This window comes from Schistocerca americana, chromosome 3 (genome assembly GCF_021461395.2).
Source record: "Schistocerca americana isolate TAMUIC-IGC-003095 chromosome 3, iqSchAmer2.1, whole genome shotgun sequence".
In the NCBI taxonomy this organism is placed as follows: Eukaryota; Metazoa; Arthropoda; class Insecta; order Orthoptera; family Acrididae; genus Schistocerca; species Schistocerca americana.
The window spans coordinates 402,663,770-402,684,698 of record NC_060121.1 but is presented as its reverse complement, the minus strand read 5'-3'; the positions used below and the strand labels follow the sequence as shown (position 1 = coordinate 402,684,698).

Sequence of the window (20,929 nt, the reverse complement as noted above, 5' to 3'; positions counted from 1 at the left end):
CAGTGGAGCAGAAGGAGCTGGCCACCAACAAATCCCCTACGCTACTCCCAAAAAACTCATTCACAACCTAGTCAGATTTATTATGGTCGCTGGCAAGCCACTGAATATGTACGTCGCTTTATATTCGACACTTTGCGGACCAAAGTAAGTGACTTTCAATCTTTGTGAAGATGGTTCTGACTTCTAGTATCGATGCCATGAACCGAGCCGTTGGACGAGAAAGAGATATACCACTAGTGACAAACATCATTAACAAATAGATACACTCAGTTCTTTCATGTGAGTGAACAAATAAATACACTCAGTTCTTTCATGTGAGTGAAGAAATGAAAATTACCAGGGGCCAACTCCTGCCTGCAGTGCGGATATTCAAAAGCGTCCCACCTGAAATGACGCAACAATGCTTGTATCTTTTTGGGCAGTGTGCGGCCGGGCATTATCGTGAAGCGAGCTGAGACTGGTAGTCAACAGCTCGGGTCACTTCTCTGGAATGGCTCCCTTCAGTATTCAAAATGTCACTGAGTAGGCCTCGGAATCAGTTGTCCGTCTGCATTCCGCGAAATCGACGAACTGGCGTAACGCCAGAAGGGGAGCCCCAATTGCACAACCACCTCGCTCCTTACTCTGATGCCTTCTGGTCTTTTTGTCAGGGCAGATCAAAAGCCTCGTATACGTGACAGCTACTCTCGACGAACAAACGTTTCTCGCCGAGTTACTTGCACCGTCTGATGAGATTCGTGCGAAGCCTGGTAGTGTGTGCCAAAGTGTTCTACGAACATGTTTTACCTGTACTGAAGGAGGTGGTCGCCATTTCGAAAACCTTCTGAAATGTAAGACATTATTGAGTAAACAGTACATTATGTTACCAGAACTTAACCCTAACAATAGCAACGCATTTCCCATAGTGCGCCTTACCAAGGGGGAGGGGGGGGCGTACGGAGGACTTTATGCCCACCTTAAAAAAAATAAAAGAATAAAACAAAATTCGTTACTTGTCGTTGACTTAGATTTACGGCATTCTTTTTAAAGAGGTACTGAAGTTGATGTGTTGACAGGTCTAGTACATGAATATACTTTTTACCACAGTCCTACCAATATCAGCTCACTTTCAATAACTTGTACTAGTTGTACGTTATGCCCACCCTAAAAAAATTGAAATATACAAAATTCGTTAATTTTTGTTGACTTTTTCTCAAATCATTGTTTTTAAAGAGCTATTGATGTGTAAGATCTTGAGCTTCAAAAATTTAAATAAGACGTTCACTGGGGAAAATAACTTCTACTGAGACTTAAATTTTTAGATGAAGTCTAACTGAAAAACATTTATGGAACCTGGTAGAAGAATCCATTAACGACAATAAACACTTTTTTCAAAATTTTAAAATATAGAGTAACTGATTAGATTAAAGTATGTTCAAAAGGTGAGCATAAAGAATCTTGTCCTGGTTTCTTTTGTATTGTGAGGTTTAGGTTGCGAGTGCATCGATTGTCCTTCGTACACCTGACACTACAAAGCTTTCACTGGCCCAGAAATTCCTGATCCAAAGTTGTACTTCAACCACTGTATCAGTTCGTTCAATTTGTATGGAACCTTTTGTATCACCCTGTATTCTTCTTGAATTCTGATGGAATTTGTGTGACTTATACATCGTGCGTACTAGGTGGAATAATTTTGCTGTCGTGCTTCTTCGAAGGATCTTATTAACTCTTAGACACTGTCGGTTACTGTAGGTCATTTATCAAGCGTTAAGTCTTTCATTGTTATCACACGTTTATCTTATATAAATCGACCACATTATGAACACGTGTGTGTGTGTGTGTGTGTGTGTTTAGTAAGGCAAAGCGTCTGTTGAATACGGAAAAGTAGGCATAGTGCGAGAGGGAATATTGAACATAGAAATGACTCAAAATTCTGAACGATGATTGTCAGATTCAGCAATCTAGGCCCCTACTTTGGACAACAAAATATTTTTAGCCAGACAGGATATTTCGTTTCAGAGTACATTCCGTTTCGTCATAATTAAGAGAAAATGAACTATTAATGAAATAATACCAAGTAAAGTTGAATATGTTCCAAAAGACATTGCAATATTTGAAAGCAGCGCTGATATTAAGCATTAAGAGCGACCAGTTTCCTCTCTTCCTTTTTTCTTTTATGGGCTAAGACAACGAAACTGGCTTTCAACCACGAAAAATGAATTGTTTTATAGAAAGTTCTTTATTTCAATCTGAGATGCAATAAAATATTTAACATGCTTTCAGGTCGTTAGATATGTATCTGCAGTACCATTAACCTCTTGATTTCCTTACGAAAGTTGTTTTGGTCCTTATACAATGTTAATAAACTGCATTATTTTTGACAAACAAGAAACATCGTTAACAAATAAAAACATTAATCAATAGACAGAGTGATTCAGATGCCCTTGTTATGGGTTTTATATAAGCCACTATGACTTCAAATAGCACAAGCAAGGTTTTCATATTCTCTCCCTCACCATGCGCAACCTATTAATCCTACAGAAAAAAAAAATGAACGGAACACTTTTGTAGGAAATTTAATGTAGTTAAATTTTGTACTGGGATGCGTTTTCGCTAGAGGCCACAGTTTTCAAATTATTAAATTATTCAGGGAAAACGCACAAAGGTGACCTTCAAATGCAAGCACTCCAGCGGAAACATACCATAGCCCAAAATTTAAATACATTAAATTCCCTGCGAAATGGTCCTGCTCATTTTTTCTGTAGGACTAATAGTCTGCGCGTGGTAAACGATAGAATATAAAGATCTAGCTTGTGGTTTTTGAAGGCACTGCAGGTTGCATAAAACCGATCAGTAGTGGCAGCTGAATTACGCAGTATTTGTTAAGCAGTTGTCAAAATACCAGTATTTTTGCAGGCTGTTCTAGAATTAATATCAGATATAATTCTTATAATAGTCTTGTGTATTCTGAAAATAATGTAGTAAGTTGAAACTCGTACATTATATCTATTTTTACTAAACACACAAATTGCGTATTCTGATAACATAGGTTTTAAGTAAAATTAAAAAAAATAGTCTTCTTATGCACTGAAATAACCAGTTAGTTTCTTTTTAGACAACTACATATGCTGTTATGTGCACCACAATCATGTAGATGTTTCACTAACATTATTTCAGCTACAGTTCCCATGGCGTTCCAAATGAACTATTCCTTTGTGCAGCTACGCTGTTGCTTCTGTATGACGTCATACTGTCTTCATAATGACTGCCAACTTCTTCAGATAATCCGTCATCACTAATGTAACCGTTTGCAGATGAACAACTGGAAGTAACTCCATCCTCAGGAAACGTAATTTTGGAACAAAAATCTTCAATTTCCTTCCCTTCTGACAACTTTGCAGTTCAGCGACATTTTTTTCAACACCTCTTCTTTCTCCATTCTACGCAATATATCTAACTTCCTGCTCGTAATCACTACCACCTTTCTTTCTCTTCGAAGTCATATTACACTGAGGATTACAGTACCGTACAACTCAACGTTAACTTGGTATCTGAGACAGCGCAAGCATCAATGAATGGTGGTTGGCTAAATTTAAATTTAACGAGTGTTACCTTCGATTCTGGCTTATAAAATACTGTACAGTTGCTGTACTGAAAAAAAAAAAAATCGATCAAGGTGAATCGAATATCGGGATAAATGAGAGCCGGATAAACGAGGGTCGACTGAAGGAATTTTTCCCAAAACTGCTCTTCTAGGCATCAGGGTAGACCGGTCGGGTTGTAGCACACATCCGAAGGTGAACTGTGAGTCGCCGGCCGGAGTGTCCGAGTGTTTCTAGGCGCTACAGTCTGGAACCGCTCGACCGCTACGGTCGCAGGCTCGAATCCTGCCTAGGTCATGGATGTGTGTGATGTCCTTAGGTTAGTTAGGTTTAAGTAGTTCTAAGTTCTAGGGGACTGATGACCTCAGAAGTTAAGTCCCATAGTGCTCAAAGCAATTTGAGCCATTTTTTTGGACTGTGAGTCGCTGAATATGGAGCCAGTTTGTTTCTGAGAATGCCACATGATTCCTTTTGGTCTCTGCACATATATCTATAAATGAAATGACACAATTTCAGAGATTTCACTGGTCTGATACAGATATTACTTTACAAGGCAAGGAATCGAACCCGGGTCTTCTGCTTACTAGGCAGGTGTGTTAGCCACTAAGCCACCTTGCTACAGAATTTGGATCCAAGAGAGAGCGAGGTGTTCAAGGGTAATCCGTGTGTTTATGTGAACACACCCGCCTAGGAAGAGGTAGACCAGGGTTCGATTCACAACCTTGGTACAAATTTTCACGTGCCACATCAGTCTATATACATAGAAACATATATTTCTTTCGTCTTTTTCTTCACTTCGTACATTAGGCAAACTGCCTGCTACTATACTCCATTTCTTGTATAGCCTTTATCGTGAGTGTTACTCCATTCATATGGTTACCTATTTCTCCCATTTTGTCTTATTTTACCTTATTTTTTCGTTTAGCTTATATATTCATAAATACTTCCTTATATCCTCATTCCTTTTACGACGTTTTGTTGTTAGATAAAGGTTTATACTCCTACAATTTTGAAAACTTCAACTCGGTTTCTTTCCTGACTTTATTCTGCAAATTTTTTTATAATTGTTTCATAAATGGAAGTAGATATATTTAATTTTTGGTCCACGTCATAGTTGTATTCGCAAGTTATGTCGCAACCTAGATATTTGAAACGTATAACTTGTTCCAAGATTTTATTTTTCGAGATCACATTTGGTCTTACAGGTTGTATGGCTTGAAAAGTCATCCATTTCGTTTCATTTACAGACCGTTTTAGGTTTTAGTCTGACGCTTACTACTGCAACTTATGGACTCATATGTAAAGATCATCTTCATTTTCTGCAATCAGTGTTAGGACATCGGCATACGGACCTGCTTTTGTCCTATACACAGGATCTGAAGTTGTTCCTTTTCTTTTATTCACCATTTTCCATTTACTGATCACTTCATCTACGTCTACATCCATACTCCGCAAGCCACCTGACGGTGTGTATGTCTAACAACGTCTAGGAAATACAGAATCCTTGTCTTAGCACTTTGTTGGTGATCATTGACTCTGTGTTTTTGTTTCCCATATCTATAGCAACTTCGTCGTTTGTGTATAGACTGTTAATAGCTTTTATGGGATGAGTAGATAACCTCGTTCAACCATTATATTCAATAGCATATCTCTTTTGTGTCGAATAAATGAGGTTACGATGATGGCATGTGCGATGTTCTTTAAATTTTATCTTGAACGAATATTCACCCACAGAGAGGACATTATTTAATATTTCGAGCCGCGTGGGTCACACGCATAATGGTAAGACCACGATATGAATTTTCTTCGATATATTATCCCATTCGTATATCGGGTCTTTCATTTCAGTGAGGTCTCCTAGGCACAGCTACCGTGCTATTCACCTAAACTTCACATATATTTGTGAAATTATCTTGCTAATACGTTTCAGTGTCTTTGGTGTGGTATCAAACGTCCATTAAAAAAAAAAAAAAAAAAAAAACGGCGCAGTTCAGTCGCCAAGAGTTTCTAGTACAAACTTCTTTATTCACAACTGGTTCCGATCTTCTGATCATCATCGGGTAACTGGACGCCATTTACAATAGCTTGTTGTTGTTATTGTGGCGATCTTCAATCCGAAGACTGCTTTGCAGCAGCTCTCTATCCTGTGCAAGCTTCTTCATCTGCGAATAACTTCTGCATCTTATGTCCTTCTGAATCTGCTTACTGTATTCATCTCTTGGTCTTCCTTTACAATTTTTACATACCTACCTCACACACTTCCCTCCAATACTAACTTGTTGATGTCTCAGAATGTGTCCTATCAACCGAATCCATCCTCTAGTCAGGTTTTCCAAATATTTCTTTTCTACCCAGTTCTCTTCAGTACCTCCTCATTCGTTACGTGATTTACTCATCTAATCTTCAGCATTCTTCTGTAGCACAACATTTCAAAAGTTTCTATTCTTTTCTTGTCTAAACTGCTTATCGTCCATGTTTCACTACCATACACGGCTACACTCCATACAAATACTTTAAGAACAGACTTCTTACCTCTTAAATCTGTATTCCATATTAACAAGTTTCTCTTCTTTAGAAACCTTTTTCTTGCCGTTGCATTCTACATTCTATATCCTCACTAATTCGGTCATCATCACTTATTTTGCTGGCCAAATAACAAAACTCATCGCCTGCTTTGTCTCGTTTCCTAATCTAATTCCCTCTGCATCACCTGATTTAATTCGCCTGCATTCCATTATTCTTGTTTTGATTTTGTTGGTATTCATTTTACAAACTCCTTCCAAGACGCTGTCCATACAGTTCAACTGTTCTTCCAAGTCCTTTGCTGTCTCCGACAGAGTTACCACGTCATTGGCAAATCTAAAAGATTTTATTTCTTCTCCCTGAACTTTAATTCCTGCTCTACATTTTTCGCTGGGTTCCTTTACTCCTTACTCAATCTATATATTGCATAACACCGGCGATAGATTACAACCCTGTCTCACTTCTTCTCAAACACCGCTTCCCTTTCGTGCCCCTGTACTCTTATAACTGCCGTTTGGTTTTTATACATGTTGTAAATATCCTTACGCTCCCTACAGTTTACCCCTCTGCTATACTGAGCATTTTAGAAAGCATATTCCACTCAACATTGTCAACAGCTTACAGAGCAGTATTAAAACCATGACATCAAATGATGAAATACATCCTACGTCACTGCCACAGTTTTAACATGGACGTGTAAGCTGTTGTAAATGACTTAAGACAACTGGTTAGCTGAAGATGGAAGCCGATTGTGGATAAAGAGGTATTAATTAGTATTAGCAGCTCTTGGCGATAGCCGGGTTCCCGGGTTCGATTCCTGGCGGGGTCAGGGTTTTTCTCTGCCTCGTGATGACTGGGTGTTGTGTGATGTCCTTAGGGTAGTTAGGGTTAAGTAGTTCTAAGTTCTAGGGGACTGATGACCATGGATGTTAAGTACCATAGTGCTCAGAGCCATTTGAACCATTTTTTTCTTGGCGACAGCGGTCTAGGGCGCTGCAGTCAAGGACTGTGCGGCAGGTCCAGGAGGAGGTTCGAGTCCTCCCTCGGGCATGGGTGTGTGTGTTTGTCCTTAGGATAATTTAGGTTAAGTAGTATGTAAGCTTAGGGACTGATGACCTTAGCAGTTAAGTCCCATAAGATTTAACACACATTTGAAATTTTTTTTTCCTTGACAACTGATCTACGTCGTTCTTAAATGTTTACGAACTTGGGGCACCATCTTCACTAAATATATTTAAATATAACCTTTCGTAAGCTATCGTCGATTTATTTTCGCAGTGGTTTGTACGCAGTGGTTTGTACGCGTCCTGTCAGCAGCGAGGTCAGCAACGAACGATGCACTGTCTCGGAATGGACAAGAATAACGCAATAAATGAGTTGTACCTTTTCAAAGGTACCGTCCTAGCCCTCTCTGTAAGTGGTTTGTACAGATCACAGAAGACAAATCTGGAGGACCATTAAGGAGACCATTCTACTCTGACTAGCGTTTATAATGTTTCCTTCTTATTCTATAAACTTCTGAATCTCCGTCTTTACTTTATTTATGTTACACCACAGATGCGTAGTCAAACATATTTGTACGTGCCTGCGGTGCACACATTATCTTCCCTCAGCTCCTTTTGTGATACGGAAATACGAGATTAATTTCGGTAGCTGCCAGCTAATTGCAAAGCGGAAGTTTACGTTGGCTTCCGCCTCACAATTACCGCGCGGAAGAAGATAACCGAAACGATAGTCGAGCGCCGAAAGCTGCGAAGACCGCGATACTGAGCCGCCTGCATCTCACACGTGTCCAATCCCCACATAAAACTCTGAAGGTCAGCGGCGCCTTGCTTGTGTCACCGCTGGCCATTCCGGGAACATTTGATTCACCGTTAGTCAGTTGCACTGAGCCTGGATTTTCTGCCTGGATGTGGGCAACCCCTATAAAAGGCGACCATTCGACCCAGAGATATTGTTTTCTGTAGGGCAGCCATCCAGTCCATCAGTGCAGTATACTACATCTGTTTGCAACTGTAACGGTAAGCACACCTACGTAGTAAGATCACAGTAGTTCTTTGCTATTCAGAAAACAGAAAAGACAGAGGTGCTAAATTTCATCCTATCCCTGATAAATGTCTGTCTTCCAAGGAAATGATATCGCGAAGCTCTAGTCAGTGTAGAATTAGTTTTAAAGCTATTTGCAACATAATAATAGGCTTGTTTCTAATTATCGTAAGTTCCGACAGTATTGTACCTTATGTTTTGTACAGTTGCACATAGAGGCGTGTGAAATACCTTTTTTTTAGTGATTCCGCCAGTGAAAATTGTGATGGGATGAGTCATACACCACAAACAATGTCCTTTTGTCTACTTATTCACAACTTTAATCAGGGATGTCTACTCTCTACATAGTGTTAAGACTGAACTTTTGTTGAAAGGAATTTAGCCTCTAGGAAAGAATACCAGTTTCCAACATGTTGAAGTGGAGTAATCCTGATTTAGAATGTAATTAAATTTCAAATAAATGGCTGGAAACTTTAGTGGTAGGGGTGTTTTGTTGCAAAATATTTTTACCTTCGTCGAATCTCCTCCATGACGATCGACAAATTTTAGGGTCGGAATAATTAAGTTCAACGAGAGTTGAACAAGGATGTGGAAAATAATCTTATACTAGATCAGCGGAGCTTGGTGTTTGCAGTCATTAAACGATTCTGTTTCATTTACTGATTTCTTCTTTCAGAGGCCCAGTAACGCCTTGGGAACATTGATCACAAATACTTTTATTGAAATCAGTTCAGCCAAGATCTCAATAATTTTTATGTTACCCGTTGTAAGGAGTGTGCTTCGCCGGCGATGGGCGAAGCATGCTTCTTTACCTTCTACAACAATACTCATCGTCCGGAGTCCTGACCAGAGTCGCGAGCAGAGCACACAGCCGACGCATGCCGACTCCCGCAGACTACTACCGTCCACTCGCTACTGTATCCGACCGACTACAACTGTATCCGACTCGCGCAGACTACTACTGTCGACTCGCGCAGACTAGCGCAGGCTAGCGACAAGCAACAACTAACAATAAACTACTCTCTGGTCAGAGATTCTGTCATGCTTCGCCCATCGTCGGCGAAGCATACTCCTTACACCGTGTCAGTTTGAAACAGATTATTTTCACATAAAATGCTACAGGAGCATTACGTCATACATTTCATAGAGACGCATGCTTTTAATGCTGAAGCTACCTTTAAGTGCACACGACTTAAAACCTGTAGGTTTTGACATCAAGATGTTCTGTGTTACGGACTGAAACCTGATGACCAACTGTAAAACGTGTGGTGATCCTAAGTAGATGATTTAAAAAAGCCTCATTGTTCTTGCTTGTGTCATGTATTCGCAGGTGCGTGTACTGAATCAGATGGATTACTCCGATCAGTCAAATGTGAAAGGGTAGTACGAGCATAACGCTACCATTTGGGGAAGATGTGACTATATTCTCTTCTTAATGAATGTTGTAAATTTTGGTATAGAAAAATCCTCGAGGGACATTACCAATACGTTCACGCTAAACAAACTGCTGCAAACATATCGACTTGTTCTACGCTAGCCACTCAAAACAGTAGATACAGCTCTATTCACAGATATAGGAACGTTATTTTCATCTCTACTGATTTATTTGAAATTGGAAATAAGAATATAAAATCAAATTCGTGGATGATGTTTCCAGCCATGAAGAATACTACACTTCTTGAGGCGAACCATAAGCTGACACAACTTTCCACAATCTATCTGTGATGTGAAGCACTTATTTATGTTGTTGGAAATCTGTCCATAGGAAGTCAGGTTAGATATGTCAGGCTGAAATTTAATTGGCGGTATGATGTTCCCCGTAACACTGCTCTACGTTCTCGTATTGAGCTTTCAGACCTCAGCCAACTCTTGTTGGTCGTTTTTGGTCATCGAAGCTATCAAGTCGTTCGGCGTAATAAAAGAGCTACTTCTGTTAATCGTAGTCTCGAAAGCAAATCGTTCTGTTTGTGCGCAAAATTCTGTATCATTACAGAAGACTGTGGTGTAGTAACATCGGGGTAATCATTTCATAAAATAATACTCTTCTTTCATAAATTCAGAGCTTATTTGTTTATCGTAATAGGTGCAGATATGCAGAAAAAAGCAGTCTTCGCAGTACCAGAATACGGTCATAGGTGTTCTGAAATAAAAATCGTACCGATAGAACCTCGACTTGGTGCAGGTTAATTAGCGACTAAATTAAAAAAATATACAGTTGTCGTCATTATCGTCATCACCATTTAACAAACTGTAGTTTCCCGGTTTCTGTGTGTATTCCGCTTTCATAACTTGCTATGTGGTCTAGAGGCGAAGCGCATACCCGCAAGTCGCAGAATCGAGTCCCGTTCGGACCACAGATTTGTTAACTAAGTATTTAATTTAATCTTCACTTCTCAACGCTGCAAACATTTCCCAGGAGTGAGACGTGGTTCGGATTCTACGTAAAATGTAGTTCCTCTTTTCCCGGCACGATTACTTGAGCAGGTTAGGGGCATAGAAGTCACCGAAATCCAATTTAATGGCTCACAACAGCTACTAGAGCCAGAACAAATTATTATTGTTATTACGACCCCTATTGGTCACTACATCGTCCAGTGCCCCTTCTACTCCTGCAACGTCCATGTTTATGATATCCGTCTAGCGTAATCTTGTTCTTCCTGCGCGCTGAGCTCTTCAGCTACCCTCTCTAGATTTACTCGTTGGTTTCGTCTTTAACGTGTGGTCACACGACTTAAACCTAGGTGTTATGATCTGCTGTAGCAGTGTTATCTGAAACACCAGCCCTCTCTTTCGCCTCTTCATTTCTAAATTCATGAGAAAGTCCACGTCTGAATGATCCTCCCACCGTATGTGACAGTAGATGTTGGCAACGGCGAATGTATGGCAGAGGGTCACACGGCCATTGCCAAACGTGTCAGATTAAAAGACGAGCAACGGTTGCAAGCCGAGGAATTCTCATTTAGATGTTCTGTTGGGTAGAAAATGACACACAAATTAACGAAAAACCTGCTACCTTTTCAGCAGAACAAATGACTGTTAAAGACATTTGGCCATACCTGATACATAATCCAGTCTGGCATTAGACTTAGCAAACCCGCTAGAAGGTCTGAATTGAATGCGTCGGAAAGTTAAGCGAACTACACTACTGGCCATTAAAATTGCTACACCAAGAAGAAATGCAAATGATAAACTGGTATTCATTGGACAAACTTATTATACTAGAACTGACATGTGATTACATTTTCACGTAATTTGGGTGCATAGATCCTGAGTAATCAGTACCCAGAACAACCACCTCTGGCCGTAATAACGGCCTTGATACGCCTGGGCATTGAGTCAAACAGAGCTTGGATGGCGTGTACAGATACAGCTGTCCATGCAGCTTCAACACGATACCACAGTTCATCAACAGTAGTGACTGGCGTATTGTGACGAGCCAGTTGCTCGGCCACCATTGACCAGACGTTTTCAATTGGTGAGAGATCTGGAGAATGTGCTGGCCAGGGCAGCAGTGGAACATTTTCTGTATCCAGAAAGGCCCGTTCAGGATCTGCAACATGCGGTCGTGCATTATCCTGCTGAAATGTAGGGTCCCGCGGGAATCGAATGAAGGGGAGAGCCACGGGTCTTAACACATCTGAAATGTAACGTCCACTGTTCAAAGTGCCGTCAATGAGAACAAGAGGTCACCGAGACGTGTAACCAATGGCACCACATACCATCACACCGGGTGATACGCCAGTATGTCGATGACGAATACACGCTTCCAATGTGCGTTCACCGCGATGTCGCCAAACACGGATGTGACCATCATGATGCTGTAAACAGAACCTGGATTCATCCGAAAAAATGACGTTTTGCCATTCGCGCACCCAGGTTCGTCGTTGAGTACACCATCGCAGGCGCTCCTGTCTGTGATGCAGCGTCAAGGGTAACCGCGGCCATGGTCTACGAGCTGATAGTCCATGCTGCTGCAAACGTCGTCGAACTGTTCGTGCAGATGGTTGTTGTCTTGCAAACGTCCCCATCTGTTGACTCAGGGATCGAGAGGGGCTGTACGATCCATTACAGCCATGCGGATAAGCCGCCTGTCATCTCGACTGCTGGTGATACGAGGCCGTTGGGATCCAGCACGACGTTCCGTATTACCCTCCTGAACCCACCGATTCCATATTCTGCTAACAGTCATTGGATCTCGACCAACTCTAGCAGCAATGTCGTGATACGATAAACCGCAATCGCCATAGGCTACAATCCGACCTTTATCAAAGTCGGAAAGGTGATGGTACACATTTCTCCTCCTTACACGATGCATCACAACAACGTTTCACCAGGCAACGCCGGTCAATCGCTGTTTGTGTATGAGAAATCGGTTGGAAACTTTCCTCGTGTCAGCGCGTTGTAGGTATCGCCACCGGCGGCAACCTTGTGTGAATGTTCTGAAAACCTAATCAATTGCATATCAGAGTATCTACTACTTGTCGGTTAAATTTCTGCGTCTGTAGCACATCATCTTCGTGGGGTAGTAATTTTAATGTCCAGTAGTGTAAATCTCATATTAGGCAGTGGTACCTTTCATACACAAGACCGGTTCGGTGGTACAAATCTGAATAATAAGCTGGATCTTGCGATGATGTAAAGATCACGAATACAAGAAACACGAGTAGGGACAATAAATATAGTGACGCTGACTGGGAAAGTTCAGACTCTTACGCTGAAATTATGTTCGGAGAAAGTTTTGCGGAAACATGAGTGATGGAAAGCCTACGTAGGTTGCCGTCTTGGCAAGCGCTCTAGCGACCGGAAGCCATGTCACGCGGAAGCCAGCTGTCGGGAAGTCAAGGGCAAACCGCGAAGGTTACTCCCAGTGCATTTTCCACGAACTGAGCAGAGGAGCGTAAATTGGAACGAATCTTTTACGCTTCAATAATAAACATAATATATAATATTTCTTACATGTCAAGAAGAGGCGTTAGGCAGAGCGGAATGGAAGGCTAATCTAGAAAAGCTAGATTTTTGTAAAAAGGGAAGCACGAATGACCTTTCTAGTACGGTTCGACTGTAATATCATTTATGTCTGCAAAATGCTGCAAATTATTTCCGATTAATAACGTATGAACGTATGCACGATGAAAATAGCGTTCACGTTTAAGTGACGTTTCTTTTCATTTTCTTTCAGAGCTGCAAACGCTGGGATCTTAAATAGAACATCACTTAACAACTTGCTATGAGAGGAACTAATGGCTATTCTGGTATGAGTATGATTATTGCTCATCGTGAGGAATTAGAAAAATTCCTCGATAAATTGTAAATTGTAAATTTGGCTCCCAGTCTGTTAGAAGCCTTTCGATTTTAAAACACTGTGGTAGTTAGTAGTTAACGCGTCACACTCGCTGATTATTGAATCGAGTTGTTCCCCTTCTTGTCTTCACATCCGAAAAATAATTTGTCGTTAGCGACAATCAAACCCATGGCTTTGACCGCGGTAACCAGGGACGTTAATTCCCTATTCAAGCGCCGCTATTTTTCTGAAAGAACCTTACAGAAAAATGTATGTTGGATCGGGACTCGAATCTAGAACCTTGACTTCCGCGTGTAATGCTCTTACCGACTTTTTCTCTCTGTTTCTTCGTCGTCTGAGTGAGCTACCCTGGTACAGGTCACAATGCGCCCTTATTGCTTATTTCTGACAATATATCGCTCCTACTATCCAATCTGTGCTTACGTTCTCCTGCGTACCTTGTGGGTCTATCACCACTGGAAGAAAGGATATTACGTATACATGACTTTTCAAGATGACTCTTTCACACTGCAGCTACTTCATCTTCATTCAACACATTGGACGACTGTCACTAGTTTTATTTTTGTTTATGACGGACGCCAATCTCTGATTTTATTTTTGTAGTAACTAACTTTTGCTAAATTTGTTCCTTAATTATAGACTGCAGACGGATTTAGATCACAGCTCAATTTGGTAATTGAATAATATAATATAATATAATATATAATATAATATAATATAATAATATAATATTCGGCTATTATAACAATTCAATCTCGACATTTTCTATAACAACAAATTATTAAACAGCATTTCAAAAAATACTGCTTTCTTTCCAGTAATATAGACAACGTTTTGGAGAGTGAAACGTCATGTGTCTGCCCTCGCTGGAACCACTGGATTCTATCTTACCACACTTCACCACTTGTTGGGAAACTATACTTACTTCCTTATGATCGGTTTCGATCTGATGGACATTAATGTTACAACGTCATGCTTGATACCATTTTGCACAAACTGCCTTTTGCAACACTGCAGTTAAAAACGATCTCAAAGAAAAAGTCATACAGTTTTAATTACGCGTCAATTAAAGAAAGTTACATAATGAATTTTTTATTTATTTGTAGCCACATGTCTGTAGTCCTGGTACACATTAAAGTCCCCACGACCCGCCAGGTTAGCCGAGAGCACTGATTCTTGGCTAGACGCGCCAGCCCCGGATCGAATCCGCCTGGCGGCTTAACGATGGAGGCCAGTGTGCCGGTCAGCCTGGATGTGGTTTTTAGGCGGTTTTCCACATCCCACTAGGTGAATACCGGGCTGTTCCCCACGTCCCGCCTCAGTTCCACGGTTCGCAGGCATCTGACCACATTCGCACTATTCCATGGATTACACTAGACACAGACAGTTGGGGTACACTAATTCCATCCCGGGGGGTATGGGGTGGGGGCAGGAAAGGCATCTGGCGACCCCTTCAATTAACCTTGCCAAATCTGATTTACCATGCCGACCCTGCGTCATTGCAGGACAAAGGCACAAGCAAAAGAAGAAGATTAGAGTCCCCACGACTCAGTGCCGTACCACGCTGCTAGAGAGGCCAAAACAAAATGGCGCAGCCCAGTGATAAAGTGAAGACGCTGTGCGCCATTTTATAGTGGCAGTGAGACGGAGCGTAGAATATCGTCGACGTACCGCTAGGCTGTAAAGGTGCCGCAGTTGACATCCGAATGACTCCTGGTATGAAATGAAATGGCACCTGAGACCACCAGGGACGCTATGGAGGGGCGTCAGGGAGATTGATATCCCACTGGTGTCTGGGGCGTCTTCAGACATGTCTTCGGCCTAGAATCTCGTGGACTGGAGCAGAACTGTCGTCAGTGATGAGTCTCGCTTCTGAATGAGCCCTGATGTCCAACGGAGACGTGCCTGGAGACGCCGTGGACAACGGTGGAGCACCAGATTGATTGTCACTCGCCATATGGCCCGACAACCAAGAGTGATGGTCTGCGGTCCCATTTCAGTACAGCGGTAAGTCGACGATGTTCTCTGGGGAACATTAATGTGGGCGCCCATGGATCCAGTGGAGCTCGTGCAAGGCACCATGACGACCAAGGAGTATCGTACACTGGTTGCAGACAATGCATATACCTTTATGATTGGCCGGACGTGGTAGCCGTGTGGTTCTAGGCGCTTCAGTCTGGAACCACGGAGCTGCTGCGGTCGCAGGTTCGAATCCTGCCTCGGGCATGGATGTGTGTGATGTCCTTAGGTTTAAGTAGTTCTAAGTCTAGGGGACTGATGACCTCCGATGTTAAGTCCCATAGTGCCTAGAGCCAGCCCTTTATGATTATCATGTTTCCTGTCGGCAGTGATATTCTTCAACAAGATAAAGAGGATGCTACAAGGCGAGGAGTGTAAGGAACTCGTTCGAGGAACATAGTGGCGAGTTCCGGTTGATATGCTGGCCCCCCAGCTTCCAGATCTGATCCTAATCAAACTCGTTTGGAATGTGATCGAACGTGGCGTCAGAGCTCATCTCCCACCTTCCCGGAATTTACGGGAATTAGGTGATGTGTGTGCAGATGTAGTGCCAACTCCCTCCAGCAACCTACAAAGGACTCATTGCTTCCATGCCATGACGTGGCGCAGCTGTTATCTGTGCTAAAGGTGGAAATACCGGCTATTAGATAGGTGGGGATAATGATCTGGCTGATCAATGTATATATTATGTACAATAAAAATTCGTACTCGAGATCTGTCCAAATGTTTATTAGAGTATCGTGCAAAAATTTGATTTAAATCAGGCAAGTGCTTCTCAAGATTTTTGGTAACAACGTTTTCCTTATGTATATCACATATGTTTTTATATTACACATATTTAAGAAACTGTAGGTTGTGTCTGTCAAAACGTTCATTAGAGTATGCTGTAAAAAAGTGAAGTAAATTGGTCAACCACTTGTGGAGAATTTTGATAACAAAGTTAAACAACGACTTGTTTTTATATTGGGTGATTCAGCTGCCACTACAACTGATTCTTATGCAGCCCACAATCCCTTCAAATACCATTCGCAAAATTTTCTCGCTTGCTACGTGGAAACTATTAGTCATACAAAAGTAATTAATGGGACCTTTTGTAAAAAATTTAATGTGGCTAAATTTTATACTGCTATATGTTTTCACTGTCTAACGATCCTACCACAACTAAGGTCAAAAATTAATTATGATTGTAGTGTTGCTCACGCTACTAAATATTGCATTTTCTGGCAACAAAAACGTTATATTATGTGGCAGGTGTCATTAGAGCACAGTTAATAAAGTCATTTCATGAAATAATGGATAAACTAGGCACTCATCTTTTCGTGTTTCCCACGCTGGTCTCGTTGTGAACTCATGGCTCAATCGTCTAAAATCTAGGTGGTGATGATTCCATGCTCTGATGCAAAGAGGCCTAGGTGTTATTCTGCGATATTCAAAAGTTTTATAGATGCGATTCACAAACCATTCTTGAAGAGTAAACTTTTGCAAGTTAGCACAATGGTGATGCAAAAAAAAAGTAATCAGCACTCCGAATTTAAGTTACACTTCTTTTTTATTACTTTTGTTGCAATATCACGTAGCTCACAAAACATCACTTCACAATATAAAACATACTTGAAAATATCTTCCTCACTGTTAAAGTTCACATTTCATAAACTGACTACAATTTGCGTCTTTTCAACATGACGACCAAGACTTGACTCCCTAATAACCGCTTACGCGGCCAAAAATCAGAGTTACAAGTACGTCAAAGATCATAGTGACAAAAGAGAGAATACACATAAGAATAATATCATTGCAATATAAACATATCGATGTATCAAAGTACCTCTACATTAATGAAATCAAATCTAAATGTTGTTACAGAAATATGTTAAGTATTTTACAGAAACACAGTAAAATATTGCTGGTATCGAGAGGCTGAGATGAGGTGCCGCAATGGTTACGTAATTCATGTACCATTACAACTGGAAGCCACAGCTTTCGAGTTATTAAAATGGTTCAGATGGCTCTGAGCACTATTGGAACTTAGGACTAATTAAACCTAACTAACCTAAGGACATCACAAACATCCATGCCCGAGGCGGGATTCAAACTTGCGACCGTAGCGGTTTGCACATGGTATTTGAAGGGGCTGTGGGTTGCATTAAACCCAGCTGTAGGGGCAGCTGAATCACCGTGTATGCACGATCATTAAAACTGCTACACCAAGAAGAAATGCAGATGATAAACGGGTATTCATTTGACAAATATATTATACTAGAACTGAAACGTGATTACATTTTCACGCAATTTGGGTGCATAGCTCCTGAGAAATCAGTATCCAGAACAACCACCTCTGACCTTAATAACGGCCTTGATACGCCTGGGCATTGAGTCAAACAGAGCTTGGATGGCGTGTACAGGTACACCTGCCCATGCAGCTTCAACACGATACCACAGTTCATCAAGAGTAGTGACTGGCGTATTGGGACGAGCCAGTTGCTCGGACACCATTTACCAGACGTTTTCAATTGGTGAGAGACCTAGAGAATGTGCTGGCCAGGACAGCAGTGGAACATTTTCTGTATCCAGAAAGGCCAATACAGGACCTGCAACATGCGGTCGTGCATGATCCTGCTGAAATGTAGGGTTTCGCAGGGATCGAATGAAGCGTAGAACCACGAGTCGTAACACATCTGAAATGTAACGTCCACTGTTCAAAGTGCCGTCAATGCGAACAAGAGGTGACCGTGGCGTGTAAACAATGGCACCCCATACCATCACGCCGGGTGATACGCCAGTATGTCGATGACGAATACACACTTCCAATGTGCGTTCACCGCGATGTTGCCAAACACGGATGCGACCATCATGATGCTGTAAACAGAACCTCGATTCATCCGAAAAAATGACGTTTTGCCATTCGCGCACCCAGGTTCGTCGTTGAGTACACCATCGCAGGCGCTCCTGTCTGTGATGCAGCGTCAAGGGTAACCGCAGCTGTGGTCCCCGAGCTGATAGTCCATGCTGCTGCAAAAGTCGTCGAACTGTTCTTGCAGATGGTTGTTGTCTTGCAAACGTCCCCATCTGTTGACTCAGGGATCGAGACGTGGCTGCACGATCCGTTACAGCCATGCGGACAAGATGCCTGTCATCTCGACTGCTAGAGATACGAGGCCGTTGGGATCCAGCACGACGTTCCGTATTACCCTCCTGAACCCACCGATTCCATATGCTGCTAACAGTCATTGGATCTCGACCAACTCTAGCAGCAATGTCGCGATACGATAAACGGCAATCGCGATAGACTACAATCCGACCTTTATCAAAGTCGGAAATGTGATGGTACGCATTTCTCTTCCTTACACGAGGCATCACAACAACGTTTCACCAGGCAACGCCGGTCAACTGCTGTTTGTGTATGAGAAATCGGTTGGAAACTTTCCTCATGTCAGCACGTTGTAGGTGTCGCCACCGGCGCCAACCTTGTGTGAATGCTCTGAAAAGCTAATCATTTGCATATCACAGCATCTTCTTCCTGTCGGTTAAATTTCGGGTCTGTAGCACGTCGCTTCGTGATGTAGCAATTTTAATGGCCAGTAGTGTAGATCAGTGCTTTGTAATGAAAGGGAACTGTTGATCACCTTTAAACTGATCATAAAAAAGTTAAACATAGTGAACGTGTGAGTGTATTAATTTTTTCTATTTTTTTATGGTTTTGGGAGCAGTCTTACAGTGACAGGTAATCCTGTGACAATCATCGTCTTCTGTCTGACAGTGTGGGCGACATGAGCTGCAGTCGTGTGCCTATCCCCGCGTCGACGCTGGCGCTGCTGCTGCTGGTGCTGGTGGCCACGACGGTGCTGCCGCCACCGGCAGAGGCGGGCTTCTTCTTCGGCAGACGGCAGCAGAGCCCGGCGCTCAGTTGGTGGCCGCAGCGTTCGCGGGTGGCTCCTGCCACCACCGCCACCACCACCGGCGCACCCCCCGCGTCCGACCAGCCCGGGAGTAAGGCCATGCTGAACTCGATGCCCAGCTTCAAGTCCTGCCCCTACGGCCAGCAGCGCGGACACGACGGCAAATGCCGGAGACAGATCTTTGGATAGTCCCACTGCACAATCCACGTGCTCCCCCATTGCCGTCTCTTGTCGTTTGGCGTCCTGAGCCACAATCGCGTCTCTTCCGTTATACTGTTAGTGAAGTGTCGTGCTCACTTTTTGTACAAACTTATTTTTTACTCGCAAATAAAACGTGCTGTATTGAAACGAGACACTCGATCATTCCTCTTCCCACATCTCAGTTACTGTCCTGTTAAAATACCTTTACAGGAATATTTTGCTAAGTGATACCACACAGCTCATTCGTGCTGTATTAAGCTCGAATTGTATACACACAACGACATCTCCTACATGAACTGTTTCTATTTTACACTGAGCTTCGGTCTTTGCAAATATTTTTAGGTACAAAAGATACACTATTTGCATATATCTACATATCTATACGTGATCATGCTGAAATTTCCAATAGCTGTCGGTGGTGTATCTATAAATGTTTTCATACTATCCCTTTTTTAGGAATAAAATCTTTTAGGTTTGCTGATGAGGTAATTCTGTCAGAGTCGGCTAAGGAGGTCATCTACATCTACCTTTATACTCCGCAAGCCACCCAGTGGTGTGTGGCGGAGGTCACTTTACGTGCCACTGTCATTACCTCCCTTTCCTGTTCCAGTCGCGTATGGTTCGCGGGATGAACGACTGCCGGAAAGCCTCCGTGCGCGCTCGAATCTCTCTAATTTTACATTCGTGATCTACTCGGGAGGTATAAGTAGGGGGAAGCAATATATTCGATACCTCATCCAGAAACGCACCTTTTCGAAGCCTGGACAGCAAGCTACACCGTGATGCAGAGCGCCTCTCTTGCAGAGTCTGCCACTTGAGTTTGCTAAACATCTCCGTAACGCTATCACGCTTACCAAATAACCCTGTGACGAAACGCGCCGCTCTTCTTTGGATCTTCTCTATCTCCTCTGTCAACCCGACCTGGTACGGATCCCACACTGATGAGCAATACTCAAGTATAGGTCGAACGAGTGTTTTGTAAGCCACCTCCTTTGTTGATGGACTGCATTTTCTGAGGACTCACCCAATGAATCTCAACCTGGCACCCGCCTTACCAACAATTAATTTTATATGATCATTCCACTTCAAATTGTTCCGCTCGCATACTCCGAGATATTTTACAGAAGTAACTGCTACCAGTGTTTGTTCCGCTATCATATAATCATACAATAAAGGATCCTTCTTTCTATGTATTCGCAATACATTACATTTGTCGATGTTAAGTGTCAGTTGCCACTACCTGCACCAAGTGCCTATCCGCTGCAGATATTCCTGTTTTTCGCTGCAGTTTTCTAATGCTGCAACTTCTCTGTATACTACAGCATCATCCGCGAAAAGCCGCGTGAAACTCCCGACATTAT

General features: G+C 42.2%; 1 protein-coding gene across 6 annotated transcripts in view; it reads left to right on the top strand.

Annotated features, from left to right (window-relative positions):
* LOC124607176 overlaps nt 1-19,720 on the top strand; it is a 42,014-nt gene extending 22,294 nt beyond the window's left edge. For 5 of the 6 annotated variants that reach the window (XM_047139389.1, XM_047139392.1, XM_047139388.1 and 2 more), the window contains exon 2: nt 19,229-19,720. In XM_047139389.1, coding sequence (XP_046995345.1) covers nt 19,229-19,556 — 328 coding nt within the window. In that variant the 3' untranslated portion in view covers nt 19,557-19,720. Of the gene's footprint in view, nt 1-7,927; nt 8,126-19,228 lie in introns of those variants that run through there. The other variant, XM_047139394.1, reaches the window with a different exon arrangement.
* The last annotated feature ends 1,209 nt before the right edge of the window (nt 19,721-20,929 follow it).